We start from the raw sequence: 19,420 nt of genomic DNA, 5'->3' as shown, positions 1-19,420 counted from the left end.
ATTGAGTTTTTGGAAAGCGTAGGGGACAATTTCCTGGTGCAAGTGCTAGGGGAGCCAACTAGGGGGAGCGCTTTTCTTGACCTGCTGCTCACAAACCGGGTAGAATTAGTGGGGGAAGCAAAAGTGGATGGGAATCTGGGAGGCAGTGACCATGAGTTGGTTGAGTTCAGGATCCTGACGCAGGGAAGAAAGGTAAGCAGCAGGATACGGACCCTGGACTTCAGGAAAGCAGACTTTGACTCCCTCAGGGAACAGATGGCCAGGATCCCCTGGGGGACTAACATGAAAGGGAAGGGAGTCCAGGAGAGCTGGCTGTATTTCAAGGAATCCCTGTTGAGGTTACAGGGACAAACCATCCCGATGAGTCGAAAGAATAGTAAATATGGCAGGCGACCAGCTTGGCTTAATGGTGAAATCCTAGCGGATCTTAAACATAAAAAAGAAGCTTACAAGAAGTGGAAGGTTGGACATATGACCAGGGAAGAGTATAAAAATATTGCTCGGGCATGTAGGAAAGATATCAGGAGGGCCAAATCGCACCTGGAGCTGCAGCTAGCAAGAGATGTCAAGAGTAACAAGAAGGGTTTCTTCAGGTATGTTGGCAACAAGAAGAAAGCCAAGGAAAGTGTGGGCCCCTTACTGAATGAGGGAGGCAAGCTAGTGACAGAGGATGTGGAAAAAGCTAATGTACTCAATGCTTTTTTTGCCTCTGTTTTCACTAACAAGGTCAGCTCCCAGACTGCTGTGCTGGGCATCACAAAATGGGGAAGAGATGGCCAGCCCTCTGTAGAGATAGAGGTGGTTAGGGACTATTTAGAAAAGCTGGACGTGCACAAGTCCATGGGGCCGGACGAATTGCATCCGAGAGTGCTGAGGGAATTGGCGGCTGTGATTGCAGAGCCCTTGGCCATTATCTTTGAAAACTCGTGGCGAACGGGGGAAGTCCCGGATGACTGGAAAAAGGCTAATGTAGTGCCCATCTTTAAAAAAGGGAAGAAGGAGGATCCTGGGAACTACAGGCCGGTCAGCCTCACCTCAGTCCCTGGAAAAATCATGGAGCAGGTCCTCAAAGAATCAATCCTGAAGCACTTAGAGGAGAGGAAAGTGATCAGGAACAGTCAGCATGGATTCACCAAGGGAAGGTCATGCCTGACTAATCTAATCGCCTTTTATGATGAGATTACTGGTTCTGTGGATGAAGGGAAAGCAGTGGATGTATTGTTTCTTGACTTTAGCAAAGCTTTTGACACGGTCTCCCACAGCATTCTTGTCAGCAAGTTAAGGAAGTATGGGCTGGATGAATGCACTATAAGGTGGGTAGAAAGCTGGCTAGATTGTCGGGCTCAACGGGTAGTGATCAATGGCTCCATGTCTAGTTGGCAGCCGGTGTCAAGTGGAGTGCCCCAGGGGTCGGTCCTGGGGCCCGTTTTGTTCAATATCTTCATAAATGATCTGGAGGATGGTGTGGATTGCACTCTCAGCAAATTTGCGGATGATACTAAACTGGGAGGAGTGGTAGATACGCTGGAGGGGAGGGATAGGATACAGAAGGACCTAGACAAATTGGAGGATTGGGCCAAAAGAAATCTAATGAGGTTCAATAAGGATAAATGCAGGGTCCTGCACTTAGGATGGAAGAATCCAATGCACCGCTACAGACTAGGGACCGAATGGCTCGGCAGCAGTTCTGCGGAAAAGGACCTAGGGGTGACAGTGGACGAGAAGCTGGATATGAGTCAGCAGTGTGCCCTTGTTGCCAAGAAGGCTAATGGCATTTTGGGTTGTATAAGTAGGGGCATAGCGAGCAGATCGAGGGACGTGATCGTTCCCCTCTATTCGACACTGGTGAGGCCTCATCTGGAGTACTGTGTCCAGTTTTGGGCCCCACACTACAGGAAGGATGTGGATAAATTGGAAAGAGTACAACGAAGGGCAACAAAAATGATTAGGGGTCTAGAGCACATGACTTATGAGGAGAGGCTGAGGGAGCTGGGATTGTTTAGTCTGCAGAAGAGAAGAATGAGGGGGGATTTGATAGCTGCTTTCAACTACCTGAAAGGGAGTTTCAAAGAGGATGGCTCTAGACTGTTCTCAATGGTAGCAGATGACAGAACGAGGAGTAATGGTCTCAAGTTGCAATGGGGGAGGTTTAGATTGGATATTAGGAAAAACTTTTTCACTAAGAGGGTGGTGAAACACTGGAATGCGTTACCTAGGGAGGTGGTAGAATCTCCTTCCTTAGAGGTTTTTAAGGTCAGGCTTGACAAAGCCCTGGCTGGGATGATTTAACTGGGACTTGGTCCTGCTTTGAGCAGGGGGTTGGACTAGATGACCTTCTGGGGTCCCTTCCAACCCTGATATTCTATGATTCTATGATTCTATGACGTAGAAGTTTGGTCTTTTTCCCTCCAGCTAAAGTGAGTCAGTGATGGTACCCACATCAGATAAATTGGGTTTGGCTTAATGCTCCCATTTTTCATTATTAATCCTCCCCCCCCCCAAAAAAGAGATGATAAATATTCAGCTTGTCCATACGGTGTAACTGATATTGGCATAATTGAAAACAGAAGGAGCAAAAATGGAGACAAATGAAGACCCCAGAGTGTTTTAGATTTCTTGTAAAATAGATAAAGAACAATCTAATAAAAGACTGCCAAAGGGGGTGATTTTTAAACTCATCCTCCCTCAATCAGTTCATTTTTCAATCAAGCTTCTGTTTATTCAAATTTCACTCAAAATTTACATTTCTATGTCTTGGTTTTTGCCATTTCAGATATTTAAAAAAAAACTAACTATTCAAGAGTTTAACTACTTATATCAAGCCTGTGTTCCTACTTATAAACACTTGTTACCATCATAATTAATAACTTCTGATACCATCCACTTGTAAATTATTTTGTAATAATGGTCAAACTATGAAAATGCAGACTAACATATAGGTGCTATTACTCCAGACTGCACTATGGAATCCAAACATCAGTTGTGACAAAGGGAAGTTGAGTTGGTACAAGCATTTGTACCTCCTTGTAATTCATCACAAGACTTCAGGTGATAAGTTATAGCCATATCACCTTTCCTTGACTAAGCCAATTAAAGGTGAAAAAAGTATTTTAACTTTGAAAACAAACAGCAACGATACAGGAAGGCAAATTTAATACATCCATACGAAGTTACAGTTAAAAAAGCATTTTGTAAGTTATGACAGAGTTTTAATAGTTCTTTTTAAAGTAAAATGTGCAAACAGAAATCAGTCTTAATAACCCACCAGTGGGATATTAATTTCAATTTACATTTCTAAATAAAACCTAAGATTACATTTTTTCTTCCCTTCGGTGTCAAAATAATGTAACTAAGTTTTCAAGTTTAGGGTGATTTCAATATAATGACCAAAGTATTGTAAGTGCTCTGAATATATAAGGCCTCTCACTGTTCTTAAGTACTTATCATGCAATTGTCCTTCTCATTCCTAGCTATTAAAATAATGTAATTTGTCAGATTTCAGCCTTCAGGCTGATTTCATGGTAGTTTATCATGGAAACCAGCTTGGGAGAAAGATATACATGTGAAAGATTTGATGGCCAGCTGTATTGCTAACATCTGTGTTCTTTCACACAAGAAAATGTGGATGTGTAATTGGCACCATACAACTATTTAAGAGGGTATGGTCATTTGCTGGTGGTACAGAATTATTCTTTCTTGGCAAGCATTCAACAGCTGTAAGACAACATGTGTTGCTGAATCTCAGTTTTAATTTTCTCATGTACAACCTAAATGAAAAGCATTTACTAGTCTAGCGTGTGTTTCAGACAGCTATGAGTTATAGATGCTAGAACAGATTACAATGATCCTGATTAAGATGAGGAGGCCACTTTATATTTGCCAAAGTTTAAATCTGCTCTGTGTGCGTGACATATGGAGCTATTAAAAGTGGCGAGTGGGTAGTACAAAAGGCTGAAGGTCGCTTAAAGATTAGTCAAAATGGTTGTTTTGTACTTTTAAAACAAAACAACTATAATGAGCTAAATAATGGTACAGATTTGACTAAAATAGCATCATTAAAATAACTGCAGAGCCTAACAGGTCATATTCCTTACAGCATAAAACAGATAGTTTGTCAGTCTGGGTTTTTGCAGTACTAGCATGTTTACTTCCTTCTACCAGTTAGCGGGGTCAGGCAACAATCATGCACATCCCCATGTCTTAGTGTTTAACATACAATTTAAGCTAAATTTTACAAATATACCACTATATTTTGTGCAATGCAAATACAACTCGAAAACTAACCGGTTCAGATAAATCTCTGATCATTAACAATTACCATCTGCATTAGCATGCACAAACAAAAATTTATAGATTTCTGGATTTAAGGAAAGGAGTACTTGTGGTACCTTAGAGACTAACAAATTTATTTGAGCATAAGCTTTCTTGAGCTACAGCTCACTTTATCGGATGCTGTAGCTCACGAAAGCTTATGCTCAAATAAATTTGTTAGTCTCTAAGGTACCACAAGTACTCCTTTTCTTTTTGCGGATACAGACTAACAAGGCTGCTACTCTGAAACCTGGATTTAAGGAGTCATTTTTCTTGTTTTGAATAAAACAAGAACATTGTTAGGATTTTGTGTCCTTACAAGTCTACTAAGGACACAATTTCCATATTCTTTTAAAAATAATATCTAGGCTGTTTGTGCAAAGTGAAGCATGATTATTCTTTGAGCTAACTAAAAAGGGCACTTGAAGACAATGTCCTTTGACAACTATCTGTTCAGCATTTCACATTAACTGCAAGAATGGGTCAGACAGACAGACTAGAGCTTCCTTCGTGCTAGACATTTGTCTTTATGGTGTTTATTACATTACAGAGCTCATGGCATGTGAAATAGGGGGCAATTATTCAACAGTATCCACAAAGAAAGTCATTAAGAAGAAAAATCTGCCCTGACTTTAGTGACTTGCACCCAACGCAACTGATTGCACACAAAGTGTAAGCCAAGACAGAATTTGGCACAAGAAGTCATTTAAATCATCATGTAGGCCAAATGCCTTGATCCTATGGAGAAAAGGCTAACAAAAAAGCCTATAACTATGGAAAAAATGACAATTTTCCCCAGTAATTGTTTTAAAACTTTTTGCATAGTAAGGCAACACATATTTGAGGAACAAACAAGATTCAAAAGAGCACTTCAGACTTGGAGGTGGGGAAAACACACACACACCCCCATACCCTCTGAAAAGCCTTTTTTTAAAGACCAGAAGCCAGCAATACAATATGAAAAGTGGCTTTTCAGAAGTTGAATTTTGGTGCTTATCTTTTTTAATCTTTACCATAACAGCCAACTGCTTGGCCTTGTTGCTATGCTGCAAGGACCTGAGAACTACACTAGCCTTTCTAATTTGCAGATGATCATGACCAAAAATATATATATATAAAAAGCACCTAAGAGAAGCCTCCCACAATTTTCAGAGTAGAACTGTACTGCAAAATATATAGCTATTTTGTATACTCAGTTTGCATATTTTGTACATTTTGCTTTTAGCAACTCCATCTAAAATCAACAGCCCAGCAAGTGTATCTCACAACAGGTACCATCTGCAGATGGAGTTCTCCTCAATCATTTTATAATGGAGGGGATATTTTCACATTGCTTCTTCCTCTGATAAACAAAAAAAGGAAAGCAAGAAGATATAAAAGTTTCATTGCTATGAAGTTTCAAGGGTCCACATAATTTAATAGTTCAGAAACTAGGCACTTGGCAAGGCAACTTTCTTCTACTATCAAATGCAGTTTTAGAAAACATTAAACTACAACTAACCAAATCTAAATGTGGGTTAATAGTCAAAAGCCATGGTCAATAAAGTGACACCTTTGTACTCAGGGCAAGCCATTTCCTGTTGTTAGCACTGTAGAGTCACTATAGCTCTGAAAATAAGCCGTGTTCTGTTCTACCTCAGCTAGGTGTAGACTCCAGAATCTTCATTCCTGTTCATGATGTAAGGGGTAGTAAATTTGATTTTCAGATACACTGGCTGATCGGGCAGTTAGAAAGTGTTTAGATTTGTAAACTAATGAAGACACCGTTGCACTACCACACCATTATTTACTCTGATGTTTCTGGTTACAGCAGCACTGCAAGTCAAACATTTACTCCTGGGGGAATTCTGCACCAAAAAATTAAAAATTCTAGACAATATTTTAAAGTTCTGCAAACTTTGTCAAAATAACACTATATAATCACTATATAATCATTGAAATCAAGTTTCAATTATTTTGTAATTTATTTCAAATACTTAGCAACTGTGTCTAATAATACAGACGAAAAAATTCCCTCAGCAGTAGAGAGTGTTAAGGAAACCCCTATGACAACCCAGTGCCTGCTTCTCTGCCCCCTCTCCCCCATCCAGCAGGTAAGCCAGACACCCAGAACCTAGCTATGCCCCCCCCCCCAACCCAGACACACACACCCCCGCTTCCCACCAGAGCCCAGGATCCAGAAGGAGAAACAGCCTGATGCCGAGTCCTAGTCTTGTACCGTGTTTCCAGCACATCACCTCCTTCCCTCAGGACAGGCTGGGTACTGCAGATGCTGGGAACCCTCCAGCTCCTTCCCCATCCCCCAGGCAGCGTCTTCTATTTGTGAGCTGGGCTCTGCCAGGTTCAGAGCCCCATATTGGTGGCCAACAGCTCTGCAGCCCATTTTTGTGGGAGAAAAAGGAAATTCTGTACAAAACATTGATTTCTGCATAAATTCTGCATTGTAATGCAGTGAACATTTCAGAAATGAAAGTTCACAACTCTAAGGTTGTTAACGACCAGTATTAAGGCACCAGCAGCAATCCTGACAACTTCCTAGAAGCCTTCATCTAACTGGCAAATACATTTACTGAATAAGATAAAGACTATTCCCTTCTCCTAGCAATTTCCTTCATTTTCCACCCACATGGTAGGGTTGCTAGGTGTCCAGTTTTTAACCAAACACCCAGTGGAAAAGGGTCCCTCCCCAGCATGGTGAAAATGAGAGCAAGCGTCAGAGGGAGTGGGGATGGAGGGAGTGGGGCAGGGCCTCAAAGAAGGGGCGGAGCAAGGGTGTTGAGTTTTGTTCAGTCAGAAAGTTGGCAACCCATAATAGGTTGGGAGGGAACATGATCTATTTCCTCCACACCTTGGAAAGAAGGATGGACTCTCCTCCTCAGAGTATGTTTGTATAGTGAAAAAGGAAGGAAAGAAATAGAGCCCTTGGCATCTCTTCTCCCCACACCACTAGGGTTCATCTGCTCACTCTTCCCTCCGCTGCCAGCGGAAAGTGCTGATGTAGTGTTCTCCTCAGCTTTGCAGTGCAGCAAAGCAAGTGGAGCACCAAATCAACATTATTTCTGAGTAGAGGAATCTTAGAACTATGCAGTCTCACAGCTCATACAGCATCAAGATCTCTATAGTGAGCTTACATGTCGTCAGATAGCCATCACTTCTCTAGGAAGCGATGCTCCAAGCATATTTCTCAAACGCCCCTTATTTTGAAGGGCATCACTCATTTTAGTTCCCAAGTTACCTATATTTCACACAAAGCATCTCCCTTATTGCTACTGTTGAACATTATTTATATTGGAAAGAAATAATTGCATTGAGGTTAATTACAATAAAGGAATGAATCCTACAGCATTTTAATTTTCAGGCATAAATAAAGTTTTTAGTCTCCCTCCATTTCGGCCTTTGCCACACACTGCAGCCCACAATTGGTCATCGACGGGTTGAGCAATATGGGGAAAGGGAGTCCCAACACTTTGTGCCATGCGCCACAGGCCCTGAAGGGGTTAATGTGGGCCTGAGAGGCCAATTATAGTATCTGGCTGCATCTGGAAGGAACACCAGGCTTAACTGAACAGGAAGCCCAGGTGGGCAGGAGCAGGCTGGTTAGCATAAAGCCAGGAAGTCAAGAGCCAAAGAAGGCTGTAAAGGGGGAGTGAGCCGTCACTCTCTGGGACCAGGGGGGAGGAGAAAACCTAGAGGGAGAATAAACCTTGGGATCCTAGCCCTGGAAGAAGGGTCAATCCCAGAGGAATTGTGAGGAAAGAATGCCTGAGAGGGCCGAGTAGGTAGAGCCCAGGTAAACAGCAGCAAGGAATACAACCGCGCAGATCTTGGCTGCTCGTTATTGGGTTCCAGCCCAGGGACGCTGTGTAGAGAGCAGGCCTGGGTTCCCCTACAGCTAGTCTGGAGGCACTTTGTTACCCTGGGAGGACTATATAATGGCCTGGCCGGATGACTGAGTCACAAAGAGGGAGCACCCCGAGGAGAGGGAGAGAGAGAGAGAAGGGTGAGTAACCAATAGAAGAGGGCACCACACCACGCAGGAGCTGGTCCCTAGAGGAAGGCACAAGGAGGTGCCCCCTATAATGAGTGTACCCCATCACAGCCATCATGTTTGACTTGCTGATTTGTATCTATACAGCAGAATAGAGAAAGGAGGGTTTAAAAATCTAGGCTGAATTTTTGTGATGATACTGAACAGCCTCTACTCGTGATTATTAATGCTTTGCATACCCTTTGAGAGAGTTCATTGTTAACAGATGTGACAGTTTTAAATTGTACAGGAAATAACCAAGCTTTTTAGAACAGTAAAAGTGAAACAAATGGCTAATGTGAAATTCTGGTCTGAATGCCCACCTCATTCTGCAAACTGTTTTAAAAACTGAGGACAATTTAGCATATAAAATTCAATCTGAAAACAGTTCTGTAAATTAATGAAACTTCAGACCCCAGAGTCTAAGCTCCACTTTCAGCAAACTGATTCAGATATGCATAAATTATATTCTATGAAGACATTTGATGAGCGCCGAGTCAAAAAAAAAAACAGGGAACCTAGCAGGGCTACAAGTAACCTGCTAATTTTGGATTAAGATAAGGATTTGTAGGGCAGAGGAAGGGAATTGCTCACCTAAGCTATAAAACATGAACTTATTATGTCCATTAAAGTCATAGGGATGGATTCTCCAGCCCGCTAAGGCTATTTTGCATTGTGTAAACTTCAAGGGGCTACAGAAAGCTAAGACAGAATCACTGCTGTGCTGGGGAACGCTCCCCTGGTGGAAGTGACTCTGCTATCTATATAGTGCCAGCATCCCCATGCCTCCCTTTTTCCTCCGTACATCAGGTGCATGTCAGGACAGGAACTCTGTACCAGTGGCACAAAGTAAGGCTAGCTCTTTGCAGCATAGCCCTGACCAGCACGAAATCTGTGACCTGTAGCTCCTCCTCCCACCCTTCCCACAATCATGATCCCACCCAGATGCAGTAGAAAAATCAACCCCATGTAAACCAGACTTGTTCTGAATTCAGAGAAATTAGAAGGAGGAGAGAAGATACTCAGAATGAGAAGTCCTAAAATTTCATGCAACTAACCAGAATTCTGGCCCTCTGCATTCTCTTATAAATAACTTAAATGGGACAGTCAGTTTAAATGGTGCCCAAAAATTATAGTTTACGGTTAGTAAAAACTGCTTTTACAGAATTTAAAATTGACAAATATTCTAATAGCTTATAAACTTTGAATAATAATAAAGATTTCTATGCAGTTTATAAACAAAGGCTTTGATACTGCAAACGTTAAGAGTGATTTTAATTTTACTCGTGCCATTAAATTTAATGGGACTACTAACAGGTACAGTTATTCATCTGGGCCAAAAACTGTAGCTATGATCTAGTGCATGGAAACCTGAAAGTGAAGTTAAATTGACTAGCATGAAAAAAAATACAAAAAACAACAACAACATAAAACGTAAATAGTCAAACATTAGATTATTAAAAATTCTCTCAGCTTTAGACACTGACAGATTAAAATTCATTTTAAGGACCTGGTATGGTATAAAGTCCTGTCTTTCTGATAAGCTCACTAAAACTACTATCATTGTGTCTAATTATACACACACACGCACACAGTTGGCTCAAATTACAGAACAAAAAAAGCACACGAACGACAGACAGTTACAGTAAAGAAAGATGTCATTATTTCCAATTCCTCCACCAGTCTGTCACTTTGATTTACAGCAGTTTCAAATTGTTAAGCAATAAAAATATAAACTTGACCAAATACAGTCAAGCAAGTTTCTCAGCAAGCATTAATATACTCAAAATGCATTCTAGGGTTGTGCAGAGCAATACGTTATCATCCTGGGAAGAATCTTGTTGGTTTGCTGCCACGTTAGTTTGGCTTGTAGACAATACTAATTATTCCATTCCCTGCAGCAATTTTTAAACTAGAACTAGCCGTCTGAAAATCAAATGCATTTTTAACTACTCTTATTTTCGTCTGGTACTGTGATTGGACTGTGTCTCCCATTTCACCTACAGGTCTCAGCCCAGTGACACTTTGCACTTTTTTTTTTTTTTTGGTCCAAATGACTTTTTTCTTGTGTTTATATTTAACATTAGTTTCTATCCCCTCCTTTCAGTTTGATTTCCCCCTCAACCTATCCTCTTTTGTCTCCAGTATTTGGTGCACATACTCTGTACCTTAATTTAAGAAGTTTGTATGGTTTGTTATTTAACAACAAACAGATCCCTTTTCAATCTTTACTTTTTTCTAATTTGTCTCAAGTAAACATACAAGCTTTTAACTCTTCACAATGCCACTTGGAGTTTAAAGTTTTGTGTTTCCCTCAACTGTGCAGAGAATGCCATTCAATGATCTTTATGTGCTAACTGTATAGTCAACTGTTCCAAGATACATAGAAACCCCTGAATTCAAACAAGTCTTGGGGAAGTAAAGGATTTTTACCAGGAAGTTACAGGTCTAGGACTGTAAAAATGATTTTTAAAAGTTTCTGCAAAAACTCACTCTGGCTGTTGGCCAATCTCCTTTCAAATTATTAAATTCTCTGGTAAATTTGGCATGTTTTGCAGTTCTAGGTCACCAGAGCTCCAAGGTAATCAAAGAATGCTAATCTCACATTTAATTAATACTCTGTATTGAAGCAAGAGCTAGGGGAGATTCTGCCACTGGAGCTCTGGGCACTGTCCCACTCAAAAGGGAGATACCTATTTTCGTCTGGGATTTTTACCAGCACATTGCACTCATTCATACACAAGCCAACAATGGGCTCTAAGGCAATATCAGAATTTCACTCAACAGCCAGAGCCAGAGCTTGCAGAGGTGCCCATAATGGGCACATTCCAAAAGGGGCTCGAAAGCATCAACATTAGCTGTGTGACTTCTCTGAAAAGTTTGACAGTCACTATACAACTTTCTAAATTGCCCTCAAGTAAACATGGGGAGACATGTGGAGCTCAGGCAAGTTACTATGCACCACCTAAATTTCTGACTCAGCAATCGCTGCCTGTTAATGGTGACTGCCTCAGCACATAAGGCAATAAATATATTCCATTCCTAGCCTGCTGTATTTTCAAACGAGCACTGCCTAGTAGAGTGCTCACTTCTTGTTTTTACTGCCCACCTGGGTAAATTATTCTGCAAGTAACAAGTTTAGAGCAGAAATAACCAATCTTTACCAGACTTGTAGGGGCATCAAAATCAGTGTGTTCCAGTTGCCAAAAAGACAATGAAAGGTTGGGACTTTGAAAAGGGACTAGTTGGATCAGGAATGTAAAGCCCATTTTCAAAAGTTAGGCAGGCTCTTCCACGCTTAAATCCCATTGAAAGCCAATGGGATTTAGGAGGCTGGGGCAGATTAAATATTTAGATGGCTAAAGATACAGATAGGGTGCCTAATGGGATTTCCAAAAGTGTTTAGACACCCAACTCCCATTGAAATCAATGGGAGTTAGGGCCCAAATCCTTAAAGATGCATTGGCATTTATCTGCCTCTTTAGGTGCCCATCATTTAGGCACCACTGACATTTTCATAGGCACCAGCAACTAAGTACCCATGGCACCTAAGTCAACCTCTGTAAAGCCACCCGAGCACTGATGTTGTTCCACAGCTAAGCTAGGGCTCCAAGCACCTCTTCAAGTCTAAACCCAGGAGACACCAAAATAGGATTCTTAAAGTACAGTAGGCAGGGGAACACTTATCTCACCAGTGGGGCCCAATCCTGTAGGCATCCTCAGAGCCCAATACCTATTACCTGCCAACCCCTGCATCAGGAGGGTCAGAAGCAGGCTACCAATAGGCGCAGGAGCAGCAAAGCACATGCAGAAAAGGCAACGAGGGCACACAGCAAGTATAAGACAGGTTTCAAGCACAAGCAGGAGATACAGTTCTGAATGCAAGGGCATGGGCTACCCAAGAGGCTGGCCCAGCTTAGGTGCCTAACTCCAGGAGAAGATTCACAGCTGATGATCTTGAGTGGAGAGGTGGCTATCTCTGGCCTATCAGCCACGTGCCCCAGGGTCAGCCCCTTAGATGCCTAAGCCCTTCTTCCCACCACTTCACTTCTGAATAGCTTAGGAAAGTTCCTGCCCAGTTGACCAGCTTCTGAAAATCCCTTTCTAAGTACCTAAACTCTCTTCATGTATTGTATGAGAAGCTGGGCACCTAGTCTGGGGCAGGCCACCTAGGGATTAGGCATTACTACAATGAGCAGAACAAAGCATAGCATAAGTAGTTTTAAAGACTTGGGTCTCAGTGATTTGAAAATCCCACTAGCTGACTAAATACTTTGAGTGATTTAGGCACTTAAGGCCAGAGTTTAAAAATGGGATATAGATGCTTTTAAAAATTTTACCCAGGGTCTAAGTCCCTATGATCAAAACACTAAGAGTTGCAAGTAATTCATAAATATTCAAGGTTGAGTTACTGTGAAGAATAAGTCATGTGAGTTCTTTATTAAGCCTCCACCATATTTTAAAGGTGTGTTTTAGAAATTTCCATTTAGTTATGTATGATTTTCTGCATTCCCTTTCCGGTCATTGTAGATTAAACATAGCTGCTTTGATAAACAGAAACTCTCATAACCAGCTTCTATCCCACTCAATCTGATTAACTGATGTCATGATTCTAAGTAACACACCCACCACCACATCCACGGTAGCACAATGTGATGTCACTGTATATGATGATTGTGCCACCATATAAATCAGGGTGATTTAAACAAAAATGCTACTATATGTAGTTAATTATTGGTAAAAACAAACAAAACAGAAAAAAAGAAACTGTTACAGAACAATTACTTAAGTGATTTTTTTTTGAAGCATTTCTGCACCTGAAATAAAGGACTAATGCAAAAAGTGTCCTTTAATTTGAATATCAAAATACTGTCTGCTGGGCTTGCCTGGTTTCTTTTGGAAAACTATGTCTACACTGACCTTACAGTGGCACAGCTGTACCGCTGCAACTGCGCTACTGTAAGGTCTCCCATGTAGCCGCTTGATGCCAGCAAGAGAGAGCTCTCCCGCTTGCATAATTAAGCCACCCCCAGTGAGCGGTGGTTGCTATGTAGGCAGGAGAAACTCTCCCGCCAACACAGTACCGTCAACAATGGCACTTTTGTGGGTGAAACTTTTGTCGGTCCGGGGTATGTTCTTTTTCTCCACACCCCTGACCAACAAAAAGGTTTTGCCGACAAAAGTGTTAGTGTAAACATAGCCTAAAAGTTTGAATTTTAGTAGGCAGATTAGACAAGTCACCTTAAGACAGATATTTACTTACAATTTTCAATTAAAACTCCTTCCAATGTCAGCTACGGATCATAGACCAAATCCTACCTTCATTCCGACCACCATGTTGCAGAAGTTAGGCAAGAATGTGCTTAAATGCAGGAAGTTTTCTCTTTTATGCAGAACTAAACTAGATACTTTCTGGACAGGGGACATGGTAAAAGAACTGGAGTTTCTTTTATGATAATTCTATTACTTATTTTATAAATATCTGATCTTACTGTAAGAGAAAATGTTTAATGTTAGAAATATTTTCACCTGGGGTTATATCTATCTTTTTAAGCCATTAACAAAACAATTTTACAGTGGGAATGCAATATTTGCAGAGAACTCCTGCTAGTGAACTGGATGCACCAAAAATGGAAAAACTGCCATCAGCTTTTTAAAATGTAACAAACAGCAATATCTGCTCATTCTCCATACGAAATCTTTATAGGATTTCTATAAATTGCTGACTACGGTACATTTGCCAGGTTGTCCTATACACAAACATATTTAAATGAAAAACTATGGAACAGAGAGAAATCTACTAAGAGAAAAAATGTCACAAGGAAAACAATTGAACTAACAGCACTAACCTTGCTGCTCACTGTCTGCTTCAACTTTTGCAGAACTTGGTGCTACAGGAAGGGGTCGAGGAGGACGAGGCTTCGGAGTCGGGGGAGATATTTTTTTTCTTCCAATATATTCTACGTAAGTTCCTGGAAAATCGCCCCTCTCCCCTGTGGTTTCATTACAGCCATTCAACCAACCAATTTCCTCAGGCTTCGCTTCTTCCCCTTCACTAAATCCAAGTGCTACTAAGGTACCTTTATTCACAGTTAATATATCCCCTAAGTGCAAGTCAATGTCTTCGTCTCGCTCTTTTTTGTAGTCATATAAAGCTCTGTACTGGTATCCTTCTGCACTCATCTTGGCAAATATTTTAACATTCAATAATGTACTTAAACAATAACAAAACTCAAGTTGTCCAGATTAATCTTTATGTACAAACAGATTAAAAATGTACTAAATGGGATAGTTAAAATGTCAATAGCAATTCCTAAAGAATACAATCCTCCAAAGATTCAAAAAGCACCAGGATCTGGTATTATGTTGATGATGTGTTCCACTTCTTCAAGTCTAGATCAATATTCTTCCAATTATTTCCTTTTCTGAGTTTCCTGGCGCTCTTGGGACCAAGAATTCAAGTTTAGCTTAATTTTACAGCCTGTTACACCTTCTTCTGATGTACTTGCCATGGAACATCCATTATTGAGCTCTGTGCACATGCTGTACCTAGAAAAAGAAAAAAAACAAACAAGATTCATAACATTGTTTCAGACTTCATTATGTTTGCAAGACTTCAATTATGTTACATTTAAGTTATATGTAAGACATACTTCTCAAAGCATGGGAGAGGTCATACATTCCCATGGAAAGGCTGAAAAGAGGGTCAAAGTCGCACCAGACCTATAGCTATTAACACATGCTAATTTACCAAAGTTTTATCTGGTCAGAAGAGACCAATTTAAATCCTTCAGTCAAATAGGAGGTATGTCCCTCTGAACCACCATGTCTCAAGACACATGGCATACACTATGGATACTGGGGCACCTGCAGAGGGCTAGCTGCTCCACACTTCTTCCCTCAACACACCGTCTAACCTCGCAGCAGGACTCCATCTAATGCCTTTCTGCTAGCACATGGCCCCAACCTTTCTTCACAGGAGATATGTCAGGGCAGAATGGGAACCCACTAGAATTAGTGATGACATGGTCAGAATTCACATCAAGGGTAGTCCCCTGAAGTTTTACCAGAGAATGAGGATGTGCACAATTGTTTTCCAGTAAACCCAGGGACCTCCATACATGCTTGCATAGAGGAGCTTACTTGCTGTTTAAGAAACAGAGGGGGGATGATGAATGATGCTGCTTTGACTAAGCCTCCCTCCCCCTCCAACAGATTGTTTGGGCACTTTTAGCATGGTTTCCTTTGATTTTCATGCTCTGTGCAACAGAAGCCAGAAGTCATCCCGCCCTCTCTCAATTTTTCTTAAATTATGCTACGTTGTGTTTTTGGTTAGGTGAGGGTCTTCCGCCTCAATTTTTAATTTGTTTTTCTAGTGGTAAAGTATGTTACTCAGCAACTGAAAAGGACATACCCAGACCACCTAAGAAGGAGCAGTTGAGCAGGGTTGAGAGAGTGGGTGCTTAAATTACTTAACGCAAGAAACTATAGGTCTGAAAGTTCGATCAAGTCTAACTAGAAAGCAATGAGTAAAAACACTGTTGAAAATAACCTTTTAATATATAGTAACGAAGATATACAGAACAGAATCCTTTTAAACTGTATGATTTCAACTGTTATTCCTTTGCATCTATTTACGTCCAATCATAAGGATACCTGTGTTGGGATACCAAAGAGTGCGAACTATTCAGTGCCACACTGAAAAACTTTTAAAATGCATCAGAATAAAAGTCTTAAGAGTTATGTAAGATGAGTAGGCAACAATTTTACTGTATATTGAAGTGCTGTGCAAATGTAAGAAATGTTTATAAACTAGTTTAATGTAGTAGAAAAAATCCAGACTGAATAGTCCCATATCAGAAAGAACAATTTGAGAACAAAGGGCCCGATTCACTGGTATGTTAGAAAATTTTTGCACTGCTCAGGTAGCATGAAGCAGCCCTAAGCCCAGTTTAACTGGGCACTGCTGGATTCATCCTACATAGTAGAATCCTCAAGAGACACAGAGCTGCCATAGGGGCTGCTGCATCACCCTCCATCACAGCTACCAAGGGAGGGGCATAAAATCCTTGCTCCTGGCTAATTTCTGACTGCTATAATGGCACACCATTGCAGTTGGACCAGGAAGGAATTATTGAAGCCACACTTGCACACAACTAGTGGCCCAAACAATGACATAGAAGTTGCAGATAATATGCTGGAGTAGAGGTGGTGTCTACCAGGAATAACCGTTTCTGCAAGGTTAGCAGCCATTTTGTCCCGCTACCAAAGTTCCTCACATAAAGCCCAGTCAGTCTTTATACACTGATGGGCAAATGTGGTTAAAGGAGTTTAAAAAACAGCAATAAATGACAGTCTTAGCTGTATGGCGACGCTCTCTTTAGAAAAATCAACGGTGTCACCAGTTCTTTATTTTGTCCTGTTAAGATGTTATTCCAAATGGAGTTACATTGTCTCTATCTTCAGACATCTGAGTTAAAAATAAATAGCTAAGAGACTGCCTTAATTATTATTCAGCTAGGGGAGTTTAAAATGGGGGGGGGGAGGCATACCATTGGCAAGAAACACTGCTATATTTAGGGAGGAAATATGAATGAATAGCCAGGTGGCAGACTGAGTGTAATAGTGCACAATGGGGTAGAAGAAGGATTGTAAACATACCAAATGCTAATTTGTTCTATTTGCTGCCTAAGGGCTTGATCCTGAGGAGATAGGAGTACTTGTAACCTTATCAATCCTTAATTCTGGGCAGAATTCCACTATGATATGCCTTGTGTTGTGCTAATACCACTTACTTAAAATTAAACACTAGATTGCTAGAGGTTCCTACACATCATCCCCCACTCAGATTTTTAAGTATTTTCCCCCATATCCAAAAAATAATGTTCTGGCACCCACACCTGTGGTACCAAAGCATTTCCTCCCACAGCAGCATTCCTCTGTTGACTAACTAAAAAGGAAAATGTATCTGCCTTCCACCCCCATGAATAAATGCTGCTTTCAATCTTTGCCAGGCTGGAGAGAGACTTGCTTCAATTTACTCATGTTCACATGTATCCACAAAATACTTCTATATCAGAGTAACAAAAATCCACCCCCTTCCCGCCCCCAATAGACTGCACACAAGATACAATTGTTCCTATCATACATGCATTCATCTGACATTTCTTTCCAAAGATTTCCTAATCCACTGTGGGGGAAAAGAAAATTCCTAGAAAAATCTGCCTAGCATAGAAACTTTCCTTCTTTAATTATCACATGAGCTTTGTCAGCACACCAGATCAACAAATTTAGAGATGCAGTGCAATGCACTGAAAGAACTGAAACAGAAGTTCAACAATGGATATTTGCTTGACTAACTTCTCCCCACTAGGTGTCTACAAGGTGCAATTCAAATTTCAGTTTTCTCTAAATAAAAATAAGCAAGATAAGTAGCTTGTTTGGATGTTATTTTGCTAAAGAAAAGAAAATTAATATAATAAACCAATGAAATATCATAAAATATATTGTATATGATTTATCACACCATTTATAATGCCTTAGCCTTAGATGAAGCAGTTTAAACATCTGTGGTTTCCTGCACTGAATTAATTCAAATATTTTTACACGGACAAACTACACTGATCAATGCCAGATTCCTGCAAGAAACGCCATTCTGAAACTTAAGCAGACATTCCATAAAATATTATATATATGCTGACTGCAAGGCCATGCTGGAGATAAATGACAGTGTCTTGATTTTTTTTTTATTTTTATTTTTACCAACTTATATTGCAGCCAGACCCAAGTGTCTTTCCATCCTATTAAGAGGAAGGATAAGTAATCCCTTCTGGAATCCTCCTCTGACAGGCAGTTAAGAGGTCACCCATAGACTGAAATCACTTCTGCAAGGAAATCAGCTTTCCATCAGTCAGAGGGACATAATTCTGTCCCCACAGGTGTAGGATTGGGGGACAAACTAACAATTGTCAACACAACATACTGCAAGTACAGCCAATCTATCGCTTGGAGGCAGGAATCTGGCAACCAAGTGTACTTTTTCCTCTCACTTATGGACCAGAATCCTTGAACCATCAGATTGTTTCTACAAACCCAGACAGGAAAGTTGCAATAACTTAAAAAAAAAAAAAAAGCTATTCTTCCTTCAAATACCATCATTAAGATTCAGAAAGCAATACAGTGTCTCAAAGTAGTATAAAATATTCCCATACCAAGCTGCTAAATGTCTCCAATGAAAAGAGTTGGTTGTAGAAATCTGTACATAAACTTGCTAAATTGGAAGACAGTTATATTACTAAGCAACTCTGAAAGGGTTGTTTGTTTGTTTTTTTAAATATATGGGGAAAGTTTTCAGAGATCGCAGGGAAAGAAAGGCAAAGCATAGTTCTTTCCATAAATCTCCCCACATAAATGCAAGTAAATATTAATTGATTTTTAAAAAGTTTCTAAACACAGTCCATTGAAAAAAAAATACAGGAATAAATGCATTCTGTACATATACCTCGAAGTTCTAATGCGAATAAACCAACGGGGCAGGTTTTCATGTGAAATTGTACGGACTGCTCATATTGGCTATGAGCAAGAGACTGAATGCTGACATTTAAACCTAAAGTTGCAATGCTATGAAAGCTTTTCAACAATATAAAGACCCAACATCTTGCTACGCTCATACACCACACACTGTACCATTGACGTAGGAAGCGCCGTCCACTCTTTGGCTTGCTAAGTCAGCCAATTCCTTGATTAAAGAGTCGCTACTACAGTTTGGGGACACCCTGCCTGCTTTGGTTCCTGACGAAAAAAAAGTTAATAAACTCTGAAGTTTAAAAGTTGGGAGCGTCCTGCGAGCCTCTCCCCCTTCCCCAAGCCCCGGTGCGGTCTAACCGGAGCGGGCTCCCGCAGCAACGGCACAAGACGCGGCACGCAAAGGGGAAAGAGGCTCCTGCGAAGAGCCCGGCTGGCTGCACAGGGCAACCCCCGAGCGCCGTCTCTCGCCATCTCGGCCACGGGCAGGACTAAGCGAGGGCTTTGACCGCCCAGCGCCCCCCGCCGCGGGGACGCAGGCTGCCTGCAGCACGGAGC

At 40.9% G+C, this 19,420-nt stretch overlaps 1 protein-coding gene across 1 annotated transcript in view; it reads right to left on the bottom strand.

Moving 5' to 3' along the window:
* PIK3R1 (phosphoinositide-3-kinase regulatory subunit 1) overlaps positions 1-19,420 on the bottom strand; it is an 82,694-nt gene that overhangs the window by 62,989 nt on the left and 285 nt on the right. The window contains exon 2 of the mRNA XM_038401877.2: positions 14,188-14,887. Within this exon, the coding sequence (XP_038257805.1) occupies positions 14,188-14,521 (334 nt within the window). The 5' untranslated portion in view covers positions 14,522-14,887. The remainder of the gene's footprint in view (positions 1-14,187; positions 14,888-19,420) is intronic.

The sequence above is a fragment of the Dermochelys coriacea genome, chromosome 5, assembly GCF_009764565.3.
Source record: "Dermochelys coriacea isolate rDerCor1 chromosome 5, rDerCor1.pri.v4, whole genome shotgun sequence".
Classification (NCBI taxonomy): domain Eukaryota; kingdom Metazoa; phylum Chordata; order Testudines; family Dermochelyidae; genus Dermochelys; species Dermochelys coriacea.
The sequence above is the reverse complement of the archived record's forward strand: the minus strand, read 5'-3'. Positions and strand labels throughout refer to the sequence as shown.